The sequence below is a fragment of the Chinchilla lanigera genome, unplaced genomic scaffold, assembly GCF_000276665.1.
Source record: "Chinchilla lanigera isolate Chin_1 unplaced genomic scaffold, ChiLan1.0 scaffold00022, whole genome shotgun sequence".
Lineage (NCBI taxonomy): Eukaryota > Metazoa > Chordata > Mammalia > Rodentia > Chinchillidae > Chinchilla > Chinchilla lanigera.
Window position 1 is genome coordinate 16,697,028 of NW_004955423.1, and position 15,886 is coordinate 16,712,913.

Here is a 15,886-nt window from a genome sequence, read left to right on the forward strand (position 1 = left end):
AAAAAAAAAAAAAAAACAAAAAAATGCCCTCATGTACTTGGAAAAACAATAAATTATCTTTAAAATGATGAATCCTATAGGCCCACATCAAAGAAGTAATCTTTATTATAGATCATTCACTTGTTTCTTTTTCTAAAGCAGTTTAGTTGAAATTCCTTTTGCTTTATGATTTCACAAATGGGAATATTCAGATTTTAATTAACAATTAAACTGATCGATTTAAAATTTTTGGAACATTTGCATTTAATTGCTCCCAATACACTTATGCAAAATCCAAAGCCCATATTTCCAATATATAAAACCCATTCATTTCAATCTTAGTTACATGTGTACATTTATTTGAATGTGTGGTATGTGCTTTAATTGCCATGAAAGTCAGCTCTATTCCTTAATTGTTACTATAACCACAATTTGGGAAATTCTATTGCAATATCAATATGTTATGCATATCTTTAATTAAGCTAGTGTGGTCTGTCTGTCACAGAAACTGCTCCTAAGTATTCCTATTTAGTCTATTTGAGGCTTTATAACATTCTCATTTTTTAAAGAGGCACACTTCAGCCTCATTAAACTGTTAAGCAATTGAAAACACAGTCCTAAAGTTGGTTGCTGAGCTCCAGAAATCCACTGCGTGTCCATGTAGTATATCTTTGGGCACCCTGTAAAAAGGCACTTTCCCCAAGCACCAGAAATTCTGTGCAACGCCAGCTCTGTAAGGTTCTCTTCTCAGGTCTGACAGAGGCATCTGTCACCCCACTGGTCTCCAGACAGCTCTGCCTGTGGCATCTTATTGACCATGACCTGAAAATAAGCTGTAGGTTGCTTGCCCTGAGCAATGTCTTCACACGAGGTCACATAAAAACAACAACAACAACAACAACAAAATAAACAGAACCACAACACAATGAGTCCATGGTAGGAAACTACAACTAGAACCTAACCTGAAGTTCATTTCCTTTCCTCAATACGGAAAAACATTAATACCTTGAACCAAGTCCTGGGGTAGCTAAATCATCTCTGTGTTCCTACCTGGTGCAATTAATAATTTTAAATGAACAGTTAAAATTTATTTTAAGGAGAAAACAGGCTTCACAGTATAGTGCCAAGGACATATTTTGTTTTGGAAAATCACATGGGTGACATCTGCTTTTCACCATGTCCAAAGCAAATGGATAATACAGTAACTCTGCCACCTTATGATAAGTAGGTTCTCAGTAATCATACCTATTAAATATAGGGGTGCATTATTGATATGAAAATGATATAGCAGGCCAAACTGTAGCATCGAGAGGGTCAAAAATGAGGTAATGGGGCTCAGGGGGAGTTTGGGGTCTGTTGCAGAATCGATATTCCTCAAGTTTTAGCTTGGCAATACCTTGTGGTTGTTATCAGCTCAAACTTGGGTAATAATGATGAATTCTGAGTTCTGGGACCAGCAGAGACCTTCAGAATTCCAGCCCTCATCCAATGAGTTGGTCTCATTTTGCTGCTCCAGACTTTCCTTTGCCCAGGGATCAGAACATCAACTCACACTGGTTCAGAGGGAAGAGGTCAGTGTAAAGAATGGGAAGCAATCACCAACTGCATTGCATTCACATTGTCATTATACAGCGGGAGGTTCGCTATCATAATCCTTAGAGTTTTCACAACATACTCCTTTTTGTGAGTCTGAATTCAAATATTCAGTTTGAAATATATTCAAGATGCCATGATTATCTTTCCTGTGTTCCTTGTAGTTTTACTTTCTGTATGTCCCTTGGAAATGAACTGTTCAAACACCAGATAAGTTGATGATAAAAAGGCACCAGAACTGGAAGTGATTTACTGTATGTGATATCTCTGGGACAAAGTGTTACAGAAGCACAACACTCTCTATACTTCCGGTTGTGCCAATGCAAAGGCCTCAGAACTCATCTGACTTTTAAAAGACAGCCAAAGAATGTGATTTTGATTCTAAGCAGGCCTACTGTCCATAACATCCACTAGATATTAAACCTAATTCTGCTGCTTCTCATTCTGACTTGTTTTAGACAGAACTGAAGAAACATTCTCACTTGCAATCATTTCAGCTCATAAAAGTCAATGTCTAGCCACAGCAAATGTCTGCTACCTGAAGCACTGGGCAATAAAACCATTAGCAGCAGTGATCATGTCTGCAGACGGTCTAGTTCTAGAAAACATGGATGCATGTCTATGTATATTTTTTGAAAATAAACCCTAGAAAGTTTAGTGATTTCTAGAAAGCCACTGAATATACATACTAGGGGAAAGAAAACTTTTGAGAAAACCTTAAGGATCACAGTGTTGAAGTAAGTAGATTAGTGTGATCACCTGACTCCATTCAGCCAATTATGGGCAATTCTCTGGATCAGAAAAAAGTAAAGAGGGCTGTAAGTGTTGGTGCTCAGAAAATGACACCCCACAGTGAAGGCCTTAACTTCCTGCGTTCTATCTCTCACCTATGATTCTCCCTCAAGGCGAACTATGGAAACTAGAACTTCTCTAGGTCATAGAAACCAGAGCTCCTCTTTCCCAAAGCCAGCCAAAAAACTAAAAATAGTACTCCAACTTTCCCCACCTATCTGTGCAAGAGTTGGCTATAAAGATATCCTCTGATCTGTCTTGTTTAATTATAGGTCATTAGCCCCACCCCTCCTTTCAGAAAAGGTCCTGCCCCCTACTTGGAAGGAAAAAATGCTACAACTAAGGTGCCAAGAAAAATCTGAAAAACAGTCTTAGCAATTTTCCCTCCCTTGATTTGTCATAATGAGATCATGCCCTTTTTGTGCAATCATATTGCTACATGGCTGTCTGCAAGCATAAAATGTTATAGGATGTTGGCCATAGCCATTTACGATGGGCAGGAAAGAGATTATCCCCATCTTAACCCTACAGAAGCACATCTGGAAGGTCACCACTAAAGCTATTTGCCCCACAACAATCAATCCATCACCTACCATTTTTGTCATATTACTCTACCTCTTGAAGGTTTGCCATCCTGAGACTGTTATTTAATGCAACCATCTCTGGAAAGTATTGCACCTGAGGCCATTATTTGGAAAGGACCAATGCATAATCATTTGTGAAAACAGAGCACAGACGTGGCAGGCAGTACATAGGGTGAGATTGCCAAAGGCAAAGATTAAATCAATGAGGAGGAAGTAGGAAGTCACCAACTTTTGCCTTCTTTCCTATTTAGCCAAGGACTATTTGGGTTCAGGAGGAAATCTGTCATTCTCTCTAGTGTTCATATGTTGTTTTTAAACTTCCATGCAAATTTTTCAACTTGGCAAGTTATAACATGGGAGTCTTCCGTTCTATCCTACAGAGACCAGAACTAGAGGAAGAACTGCCCTTTCTATGTTATACTTTATGTGAAATGAAATTGCCTACTTCAGTACTTTGGATTGTTTGGGATAGGTTAATAGCCTATTTTTCTTTTTACCTTCTTCTTGCTATTAAATTAGATGGAATGCTTTGTGTAATAATTGGTCCATAATAAGTGGTTAATAAGCATCTTCCCTGGACTCAGTGTATTTGCACCCTTTCACTGTGATATCAACACACAAAAAGTTCAGATAGATACACTTATACTAATAAATAACTAGAATGTGAAGGCCTATGAAATCTCAACAAGGTCAAGAGACTGTACATTGCTGACCTTCCAGAAAGCCATGCTGGTCATGAAGCCTACATTTTTTTTCAGAGGTAATTGCTACTCCCACTTCTATGATGATTCCCTTCACTTTTATCTCTTCTAAGATGTACAAGCTCTTGGCTGTTTTTTGGGAGAGAGAGAGAGAGAGAGAGAGAGAGAGAGAGAGATCTATATGTTTCTAAATTGCTAGGCAATGTCATTTAGTTTTTTCTCTTCCTGTGACTTATAAGTGGAATTACACTATGTGCCTAAGTTCACCATCCAGGTTATCACATACCACCATAGCTGTCTCCACTGCCTGGCATTCCAGGATATATAGATGGCACAATTTCAATCCATTCTCATCCTAATAGATATTTGCATGTATTAGTCACTTTTCTATCACTGGGATAAGATACCCAACACCAACACCACTAGAAGGAAAAGAGGTCTATGTTGGCTCACTTTGTTTAGAAGATTCATTCTATAGTCAGCTGGCTCCACGGAAAAAAAACAGCATGGTGAAAGGGCCTGGGTGGAGGAGAGCTGTTCAACCCATGGCAGACAGGAAGCATCGAGAGAACAGAGGACCAGGAACAAGAGAGCGCCCTTCTGGGTCACGGCTCCAGTGACCACCTCCATCCAGGCCCCACATCCAACAGCACATTCAGTGACAAACTCGTCAAAGGGTAAGGTCACCAATGCATACAGCTCTGCCATGATCCAATCATCTTGCACACACAGGAGAACTGTGTGGGACTTTTTAGATCTAAACCACAATACCGAGTGTTTTCTAGATTCAGGTTTTTATCAACAATAGCCCCACACATGCTGTCTATGTGTCCTCATCCATGGGTTCACAAGTGTCTCTAAGGTAGAGGGGGATGGATGACTGGAAATGCTGCTGAGTCACAAATGCAGATCATCACCTCTCAAGTTCAATAACGTGGAATACTTCAGTTTTCTCAAAGTACTTGTTTCAATTTATACTCCCATCACTAGTGAATGAGAATTCCTACTGTTCCACAGCCTCACCAACACACAGCATCAGCAGACTTCTTAAGTTTTGTCATTCTGGAACAGAGTATAGTGATACCTCTTTGTGCTTTTTAATTTTTTTCCTCTTTGAGGTTTAATTTATAAAGCCTGATTACTAGTGGGTTTGGGAAACTCATTGTATGTGTATTGCCCTGAGTCCAGAATCTTGAAAACTTAAATAGAAATTCTATTAATTGGTCTTGGGTGTTCTGAATGCTTAATGTCATACTGGTAAGTATTGGGGCAACAAAAGAAATCATTCATTGAAAATCAGTATAAAGCTATATCTCATGCCTTGGTCCTGTTTAACCTTTCTAATAACCACTGGGTCTGATGCTGTTGTCTGTGCTTGGAAACTATGGAAATGGAGACAGAGAAGTTATAAAATTTACTCCAAAGTAAACACTCCACTTTAAGTATAATGAAGCAATAGAACTGGAACTCAAACCATATTTATATGTCTCTAAACCCTGAAGTCTTTCGGGAATCATGTTTCCTCCCGAAAATAGTGTGTGCAGTGGCAAAATAATATTCTTAGTTCTTTGGTAATTGTTGCTGCCAAAAACTATATCAAGTGAGGTTCAATGGTAGCCTGTTAAGTATGACTAATTAAATTACTGCATCCCTCGGCCAATTTTTCCTTTAACACTCGAAAATCCAGGTCACAAATATTTAAGAGTCTGTCATAACTGGAAGGATTTCCTTTGTGGGAATAATTTGTGGGACACTTTCATCACGTGTTCATTTTCAGCCTGTGACAAGCATGTGTGAAAAGATGAGCACTCTACTGCAGAGCTACAGAATATGAAATGACAGCTGGAAGTAAAAGTAATAAAAGATGAGAGCAATACAAACTGCTCACTAAGAGACACATCTTTATATAGGTAATCAATTTATTAGGACATGCAACAAATTCAAACAACAGACACTTTAAAAATTAACTTAAACCCAATTAAAGGATAAACATCAAGCAAACCTCCTAGGAATTTATATATTAATGGTGCTCCCCTCCAACTCTAAAAGTCTAGAGAAAAGTCTATAAATCCTGCACATACTGAAATAATTTTCAAATAATAAAATTACCAGAAACAAAGACATAGGGATGACATTGCCCAGAATATTAAGAATAACTCTCAAAACAAGAGTAGCATGCTGTGTATGATTCTCCTCCTCCTCCTCCCCTCCTTCTTCTTCCTCTCCTCCTCCTCTCCCTCCGTCTTCTCCTCCTCCTCCTTCTCCTTCTTCTTCTCCCCCTTCTCCTCCTCCCCCACTCCCCCTCCTCCTCTTTTCTAATATCTTTCCTCTGCAGTTCTGGGGATGCAATCTAGGGTCTTATGCATGCTAAGCAAGTGTTCTATCATCTAGCTATGTCCCAAGCCCTTCCTCTCTAGCAGCTTTATAAAATAACTTTTCAATAAAATCTTCCCCATGATGTGGTGATACGTAGCTTTCTCACCAACAATTTTAAACTTTGTGTCTGTGGATATAAGCCTCACATTTATCCTACACCACAGAAACGGAGAGTCAAAGCAACTTTATTACCTAGTTCTACACTTCTCACATGTTGTGGGGTTCATTATTTTTTACTGTATTTCATGAGACAATTGCTTGCTAGCAAAAGTGCTAGCACAGCATGTACTTTTTAGTTGTCAATACACCACCATCCTCTCTTGAGCCACCAATTGGCTATAAAGATTTAAAGGTTCAGTGATTATAGGATTTAAATGATTTTAACCCCTTTAAATTTGGAAACCCTTTAAATCCCATTATCTCTGCAGCCACTGCGAATTTGAAAATCAGCTTGGCCTTTTCTAGCTCAAGGTCTAAGGATTACAGAGTTTTAAAGAGTGCAAATGCTTTTCTGAAGTTCTATAAAGAGCTGGCCCCAACCAGTCAACCTACAGGAAATAAAGCCAGCCAGTTCCCCAGCTGGTAAGTGCTGATCAGAATTTCTAAATGGAAAGATATGTGTGTTATGCCACAAACCACCAGGAAAACAGGTAATTGCTTCCTTGACTCCATATGGAGCCAGTGAATTGAAAGGTTTGATTTAGGAGAGGCAGCCTATTGTAGACCTAGGTCTGTAAGTGTCTAAGATGAGAAAACAAAAGTTGCTATCAGAGACCCAAAGAAGCTCTCTGGGTAGAGTAATTCAGTGAGCTGGAGGCCATCTTGTTCCAAAGCAAAGCCGTTACCATGGATACCCTCTGAATCCTCTGAGGTCTTACCTCTTGTGTCCTCACATTGATGTATCCATAGTGAGTTCGAAGGGGCCGCCTGTATGTATAGGAGAATGGTATCCACTTGGTTCCGGGTTGTCCAAAGCAGTTTAGTAGCAATGGGAAATTCACTTCATTTACAAGGCGCACAACCAGCAGGAAGAGGAGTGCTGCTATGAAGCTCACCGCAATCACAGATTTTCTCTGCAAACATTAAAAAGAAAAGAATGACTTTTAACTAAAAACAGTCATGGAGGGAGGTTCTTTTTCTTTTCTAAGAAGAAAGGATTTGTCATGTAGGATATTTCACTTGGGGATGGAAAAAAATCACTAGGTGACCAGGCTGGCTTTGTGTGCTGGGCATCTGAGAGTAAGCAAAACAGTATTTGTGGACTTTTCCACTTTGTCTCTACCCTTTTTCACCTCTCTATTTTTCCTGCCACTCCTGTTTGGTTTGGAAAACCCAAGCAAGACACTCCGAACTACAGGAAGCCTTTCCACATTACTCCACCTCCTCCCCACCACCTCTCCACCGGAATAGAGGGAAGAGGACCGTTCCCACACTCAACTTTGAAGGCATATCTGTTGCACTTATTCACCATGTGATTTCTCCTCCATGTAACTGTGAGTTACTGAAGAACTGGGAGGTTCTGCATCGTATTACTGTCTGTATCCCAAGGTCCCTAATACAGTACCTTACATAGTACCAGCACTCAACAAACACTTGAGTGAAATAAATGAATTAATGCATTTTTCTCATCCATGTAGTCCAATATCATTATCATTCATGTTTCTATTTTTGTGTCTAGCACCCTCTATGGGCAGGAAACTCTACCTGTACTGAAAGGGGTGCAAAAGTAAGGTTCGAAATGCTAACAATAAAAGAAGGAAAAATGTGATGCCAAGCAGCATAAGAACGTGTCCCTAGACGTGCTGCTATGAAGTAAAAGCAGGAGCAGCCTCATCTGATTGGGGTGGGAGCAGGTAGAGATGTATTTGAGACTGAGCATGACAAAATGCATGAGTTTTAGATGGTAGAGATGTGTGAGCAGAAGTGACTTTCTAGGTAGAAGAATGAGACAAATGAGGAAAAGCTGGAAGCATAAACTATGTACTTCCTCAGACACCAAGATAAGAAGGCCCCATGGAGTTTCCTACGTGAGGGAAAGTCAAAACAATTGTTTGGGTTGTTTTGTTCTGCTGAACATAGCAGTTGTAAGTTATAATCAAACATCAGTGTTAAAAATACCTTGTAGCAGGGAATGAAGAAAAGTAAGTAGTGACTAGTTGGAAGACTAATCCAGTTGCTCAGGACAGAGGTAATGAGGATGGAAACTAAGACAGAAAAAGGTGAAAAAAGACAGGAGAGGCTCAAATTAGATAAAGGCTTAGAACTGGGCTACCAGTGGGACCTACGTGGCAGATAATAAAATTCAGAGGTGATTGAGACCTTAAGCTTAAGTGACTGCAGTCATCCTGGTCTTCACAGGAGAAACTGAAATGGTGCAAGCAGGATTTCATCAATGACACAAAGAAGATAAAGCCTTTGGTTTTCTAGGCTTGCCGGTTGTCAGGGACTGGCAGTTCATCTTAGTGGAACCATCCTGGAGACAAGAGGAAGGTCCAGAAAGAGCAGAACCGAGCTGAAGACCCAGTGAAGTACTCCATGAAGTTGTGCTTGACTGCCCTGTCCTCTCCACACTGAAGGAAAGCCAGACAACTGTCTGAAAATCACTGAATGGTTGTGGAGTTGTGGTTGTGGTTGTGGTTGTGGTCATGTTTTGTGTTTACCACTTCCTGTGGGATTGGCTTCATTTTCCTCCTCATTGAATCTCCCAAGGAAGAAAAGGAACTCCAAGACAGTCCCTGTATCTTTCCTAGTCTGGGATCACCACCTCTGTGCAGGCTGTAGAACCAGAGTCCAAGTCACAGACATCTGGAGAAAGTCTTCATTCTCACTTGGCTCCTGAAATTTGTGAAATCTGCATTCCTCTGTCTAGCCAGCCTAATTTTCTAATCACCTGAAAGTCCCCTGAGCTCTGCCTCTTTTAAAGCCCTTATCTCACCACTAACTACCACAACCTTTCCTCATTTAACCTTCTAATCATGAAAAACCGTTTTAATTTGCTTCTCTGTGGAATCATTATGTCCACAACGCTGCAATGTGTCAAGGTAACAGCTTAAATAAAGTGATGGATCTTACATGTTTAAAGGGACACAGACCAGAACAGATGGCTAAATAAAAGCAAAGAGACCAATCACCCATTAAGTAAACAGGTAAGGACCTTTTTTTTTTTTCTTTTGCCATCCAGGGCCTTGTTACGAAGCAGCAGCTTGCTTTGAAGGAGACCCAGATGGAACTTGTACTTTTGTCTGTTCCGGAGCCCAGCATGGCTCTCTGGTTCTCTCAGTTGCTGCATCGCCTTGCATGGCTGGGGGTTGGGGGACAAAGGCCTGGGGGAGCTTTCTGAACATGCTGATGGCAAGTAGCAACACTTATACAATACACACACGAGAGGAACAGAAATCAACCATTTTGAGAGAAAATTCAAAACAGAATGAAATCACAGTTGGAAAAGGCTGAGCCCTGGTAATCCATGCCTGCCTCCTACGTCCTGTCAAAGGAAACTAAGAACTGAGCACAGAAGGTGGGGAGCAGCGGAGACAGAAGCCAGGTGCCCATCCTTCTGTGCCCCACCTGGACGTGGGTTCTGCAGTGGGCAGCGGTACTTCTTGCTTAGGTCAGACCTGCTGCCCAACTGCTGTTGTGTTGCCTGGACTGGATTCTTTGCTTTTTTTGCTTAGTGTGAAAATGGTCTCATTGTGCTGATGATGTCTATCTTGAAATTTCACTAGAAATCCATAACTTTAGACTGGACTTATAGCTCAGTGGGAGAGTGTTTGCCTAATACGGACAAGGCCCTGGGCTCAATCCTCAGCGCTGGAAAAAAAAAGTATAACTCTGAGTATATTCTGTGCACCAGAAGATGGCAAGGACAGAACTCAACATAAATGTGCAGTCTCCTAGTAGTCACTTCTGCCAGATGATTACCTTGGGCAATTGCAGTGTCAACCATGAATAAGGCTCTTAGAAGTCTACTCGCAGCAAAGTGGAGAGAGAGGGCAGAAAAAGAGACAGAGAAACAGAAACACATATAGAGACAGACAGAGAATGTGTGTTTGTGGTAGGAATGTAGGAGGTGCAGAAGTGAACAGAGGATTCAGACAAATGAGCTACATGGATATACTCACAGTGGTCAAGTTGCACTTGTTCATTGAGCCTATACCAAGTGCTGAAAAACTGAAGATCAAGTACTGAAAACAGAAATAAAACCATACCAAAAAGACCACCCTTCCAGAGCCACAAGTTAGTGCAGCCAGCAGTAAGCAGAGAAGCACAATTCCATGCGTCAAATGAAGTTAAGGGATATGTGGGATTCCGGAGGAGGACTGGGTCAGGGATTGTGGGAGGGATGATTGTGGGAATGCCCATTTGAGGTGATGGTATTCATACGAAGGGCAGTTAGCAAAATGAAGACAGGAAACATTCCAGGGAGAGGGAAGAGCGATTTCACAGCCCATGAAACGATCAGAAACTTTCATGTCACTTGGTACAAAGGGAACATAGATGGTGTAGTGGGAAATGATGCTAGACAGAGTTCAAATCATGAAACGAAACTAATCAGCCAAATACACTGAGATGCAATTATCTACCCTATCTGTTTTACATTAAGGTAATGAAAGGAAAATGTTTCAAGTGCTACATTTCATAATTCTAAAATACTCTCCACTTTCCTATCAAATGAAAACTGCATTAATCACTTCATTTTATTTGAAATTGCCATTCAATACATCACATTGTCTTGTTTTCTGTTATTTGACTTCTTCCATCAATTAATTGATGCCATTAGTGGCTTGTTCTAGTAACAGTTTTGAATCCATCAAAACTCAGAAAATTAGAAGACTACCTGTTTACATCTACGTTCCAAGTCTCACAATTTGTTTACGGAAGTGATCCCTGCAGCATTTACTGAAGTCATCAGAGCATCCTTTAGACTCCAAACCACCATTAGGTTAGAGAAAAGAGCAGCGCGTCCTTGTCAGTTGATAATGCATAAGACTTGGCCCAACACATTTTCATACTGTGCAAACGTAGACATAAACTTAAAAAACACCCATTCCCCTAAGAGCAGAAACGTGAACATGATGATGATACAATGGATGGAAAATACAAAGTACAGTCCAGGCCCAGCGAGTACTGGACAAACAGAAGATATTGTTTTCTAACTGATAAGTGTTAGTCCTTGATGAATAATAGCCTGTGAGTGAGCACTCATGGGCCCATGGGAAATGTGTAAGAACTACAGGAATCTCTTTCCCAAATACTCCAAGCTGCAAACCCTTGAACTGTTCACTGCAACTCATCCATAGGAGCTCTGGAAGAATGCCATCGTACCCAAATAGACCTGATGAACTGCTTTAAGGAACGTTTCCTCCTGCTTTGTGCTTCGTTTGGGGCAAGTCTGAAGGGGCCTCTAACAGCTGAGACATTTAGAATCTAATCTCCTCTGTGCTGCAAAAATATGCATCACAAATGTGACATCCCAGTTGCTTGCTCTTTAGAGTTAGAACATAGCTTATCAGACTTTATAGCAGAAATGCCTATTTTAAAGTAAGACCTACAAAGAATTCACAATTTGGGGAGAAAACAAAATTGCAGCAATTTGGACTTAGAAAATTTGCAAGCAATATTAACGTATATAGGTGTTTATTCTTTCTAAAAACAGAATTAGTCATTAGCCTCAGAATACAGACATTAACTATGAATCTAGTCAGCTGCTAGATCATTTTTAAATTTGTTTTCTCATAATTGATAAGCAACCATATAAAGTTATATTTTTGTATTTAAAGGATACTATGTAATGAGTTGAAGTAGTTGCTTACAAGGGTAAACAGTGTCAAGTTTCATTTATGTAGTGTCATTTATCCAAAATAAATTGGAAATACAATGTGAACTGGATTATTTATATCAGCGTTCAATCACCTTATACACTAATGAGCTCCTATCATTGCTTATTTGTAATCTTCTCACATATCAGTTCCTCTCCCATGTGAGAAATCATATAATCAATACAGATCTACCATGTGGCATTGGCCAAGCTTCAACTTTGGTACTTCAATTATACAATTAATCTTCTTGCCATTTGTACAAAGATGAGTTAGCAAAGCTCAGAGTATATAAATAAAATCTTCATTTGTTTTGTTTTAGCCATTGAATCAACAATCTGTTTGGATCCTCTTATTAAACTATAGCTAACTCTGGGAAAACCTCACACATTCATGGTAGGGTAGCAGTCAGCAAAGGAGGGTAACAGAACTCTGGGCAGTGCTGGTGGGTTGAGTCTAGGTAGGATCTTACTAGGCTGCTTTGGGCAGAAGAGCTGCTGATGGAATCATTGAGACTACCAAAAAGAATACTGAAAGTCAAATCAGATCAATATGGGAGAAGAAATAGCATGTGAAAATCCACAAAGCTGATAAAAAGAAGAAATGAGATCATGAGAAATCTTGTCTATCCCACCAAAGTGTCTGCACTTATGCCATAGAATCAAAGGTATAAAGATGGATGGGTAAGATCAGGGGTGATTTGGGAAACTTTACTCCAGAAGGCAGTGATGTGACCAGTGATGGAGAGATAGCAAAGCCTTTTCAAGAAAGACAATCTCAAGAACAACAGTGGACCACTTCATCAGGTGTCACTTACAGATACTTAATTTCTTGTATGGAAATAGCAATTACTGCTCTCAGAGATTGGCTTTTCTTCCTGTAGGGGCATCTAGCAGGGAAATAAAGTCAAGATAAAGTTTAAATACGTGAATAATCATCATAGTCTTAACAGAATATTTAATGAATGCTACTAGAGAGAAATACTTCTACAATCCCCATTTCACAGACAAAAAAATAAAAGCTTAGAGAAGTTGAGTGATTTGCTGAAGGTCACAATTCAAGGAAATAATAAAGACGGAATGGATCTCAGATATTCTGACTCCAGAGCCTTTGAATTAACTAAATTATTAATTGTTATTCCTACCAGTGGGCTGCTTTTATGGAACTGGTTCAGAAATTTTAAAAAATGGTACCAGCCCTAAGTAGGTTTTGTAATGCAGTCTGTCAATAAACAAAATACCTAATTCACATGGAAAATTAAGACACTGATGTGAAACATGGTAATTACATTTACTTTGAAATCAGTAATTGTGGACAAATTGAATTCATTTTGCCTAAATCTGGCTTTATTCCCAGTATTAAAAAGACAGCTACAGGGTACTCTTGGTTGACACTCAGGGAAAACACAGCAATTATCTTTCCCCTTCTACTAGAGAATACCAGGTAGCCTTTGCTTTACTGTAGGTAGTTTGTAGGCACCAAGGTGATGGAATGGGTGTGTGTTCTATTCTCAGCTCATGACCCATGACACTTTTATTCAGGGAAGACATCGCTAAACAATAAAATGTTTGGTAGCTTTGTAAGAAAAGAAAAGCGTCAAGGTAATAGAACATCTTCAACGTGGTAATCTATGCTAAGAATCTGTAACACACGTCAACCTGTCACCTTCAGACATGAATACAGTCAATAAGAATTGCAACAAACAAAAACCAAGGAAATAGTGATCTCATGGGCGCCAGAATCATAAATTCTTCTGTGTCACAGCCAGTCCTAGAGAAGAACATAGATGGCCAAAACTTCCCCAAGGATTTTTCCCCAGAGGAAGTTTCCTATCGTTATAAGCATTATGAAGAACTTCAAATTAACATAAGCATTATGAGTTTGTCAGAGGACATAATAAGAGACCACACTGAACTTCCCCGAACCTATGATAAAACCATGATGAAAAATCTCCATGAGTTTTTAAGATGCTGGTATTGCTTATTTTGTGTTTTGAGAAGTGGCTTATGCTTCTCCTGACCAGACAGAGTTTTAAACCACTGCATTATCACATGAAAATAATCACAGCTACATTCGCTGAGTTTGTTTCAGTTCAATTATAAATAAAAAGTTTACTTCATTCTGTCTATCTTTCTCATATTGCCTCAGTGAATGCCTTTTCTTACAGCAGGAGGGAACCCAAGTTCTGCAGAAACACATGATCGTGCTGAAGACTGATGCGGAATATGTACAATGAAGAATCCAACTGCACTGATAGACTGATAGACACTTAAGCCAACAGGTTAGGCCTAATGTTGAAACAGACACAGAGACGGGGGCAGATGGCCCTGAAGAAGTTGTTTTCCTTTTCTTTAGTATTATTATTTTAAAGTGAACACGATCCCATGTCCAAACAATATTAGCACAAACCTTTCACAAATCTTAACTATCTTGTGTATAATTTTTTTTCTTTTTCTCTTCCTTCCTTTCCCCTTTCCCCCATAACAGTTTGTGTTTTTTTTGAAGAGTTTCTTCCCAATTCACAATGTTTATTGCACATTTTAGATCTTACTTACTCGTTCAGTTTCTCACACTAGTGAGACAATACAGTGTGCACACATGTGGGTCTGATTTATTTCATGTATGAGTATGATCTCGAGTTTCATTTTCTTTTGACTAAATCCTCCTACTCCAGGGAAAAAATAGGATCCAGCCACCTGTTGCCCTCGCTCAGCTTCTCCCTCTGATTCCTGGCATTCTGCTGAGGGAAAATGTGCTAACTACCCAGGGGGCATGAATGTAACCAGGTAACCAAACCAGAGGCTCTCCTATCCTCAGCCATCTTGGTCTTTCTTCACTGGTTTTTTCCAGCTGCTGTAAACATCTGCTCTCCTATTTTCACTATTCAAGAGGTAAATTTGCCTCTTAAAACCCAGTTCCTACTTCAAAGTGTTCAGGACACAGGAGCGGAACATAAGCATAAATTCTAATGGTACCTAGTGTCATTAGGAGTCCTGCCCAGAGCCATCACAGTGATGACATGACTTTGACTTTGCTGGGACAATGCTGATGACATCAACCGAAGCCTCTTGTTTTTATGTGAATCTGCATGGCCTTGCATTAGACACCATTTATCTTTTCACACAACTTTCAGACCGAGCACAGTCCAAGAGTCCCCGTCACGAAGTGAAGGAAGAAAGGAAGGATGCTTGCTTGAGAGTCTCCTCTCCCGTCTCTCTCTTTCATGTCCCCCATGTCTCCAGCTTGACCCCTCACTGGTCTCCAGAGGCCCTTTGCCATCTGCATCCAGTGACCTTCGTCACGACCCTGCTCCCTGAACCCTGCGGTTTTCCACCAACCCCATCTCTACAAGTTCAAGCGCTTCCCCCTTCAAGCTGTCTTCATTCCTCCCTGTCTTCCAGTGCACGGATAAAAGTGGGTGCAGTGAGGTGGATGAGGAAGGAGGGAAAAGCGAAGGAAAGGAGGGGCAGTAGGCAGAAGCAGAAAACCCTTGAGGAAGTAACAACACCTGAGAGCCATCGCTCATACAGCGTTACCAAGCATTACATCTCAAATTGAGAAGTAAACACCTGCAGAAAAATGAACGAATGAAGGAAGGACAGAGGGACTACATAGTGTTCTCTTCTAAATATAAGTGCTAAATTATGGGAAAGGCTATCATTTAGGGGAAAATATGCTATTTATAAAGACAGAAATACACATGATTCTTTTCTTTGCTCTTCACTGGGAGATTTCTTTGTAGATTTACTGTGACCGGTGGGAAGGAAGGTTTAGGACTCAGACTGTAAAGCGAAGTCAGAAGACTTGCGTATTTGTTCAACTGGACTTTTCACCAAGAAACTGCTTTGAAGTTCCTGCGAGAACGTGTAAATCTGAATGGCAGTAAACTAGTGAAACTGCTCAGGGCAACATTCTGTATATGGCACATAATGAAAAGAGGTACAAGAATTCGTATTTTTTAAAAAATCAACACTTGTCTGAGGCTGATAACACTTAAGGCTAGAATCTCGTACCGTGGGGTGAGAAATGGTTAACAAAAGAGTGT

At 40.1% G+C, this 15,886-nt stretch overlaps 1 protein-coding gene across 4 annotated transcripts in view; it reads right to left on the reverse strand.

Moving 5' to 3' along the window:
* The window catches only part of St6galnac3 (ST6 (alpha-N-acetyl-neuraminyl-2,3-beta-galactosyl-1,3)-N-acetylgalactosaminide alpha-2,6-sialyltransferase 3), a 510,855-nt gene that overhangs the window by 291,719 nt on the left and 203,250 nt on the right, over nucleotides 1-15,886 (reverse strand). For all 4 annotated transcript variants that reach the window (XM_005385223.2, XM_013514532.1, XM_013514533.1 and 1 more), the window contains one exon: nucleotides 6,904-7,098. In XM_005385223.2, coding sequence (XP_005385280.1) covers nucleotides 6,904-7,098 — 195 coding nt within the window. The remainder of the gene's footprint in view (nucleotides 1-6,903; nucleotides 7,099-15,886) is intronic.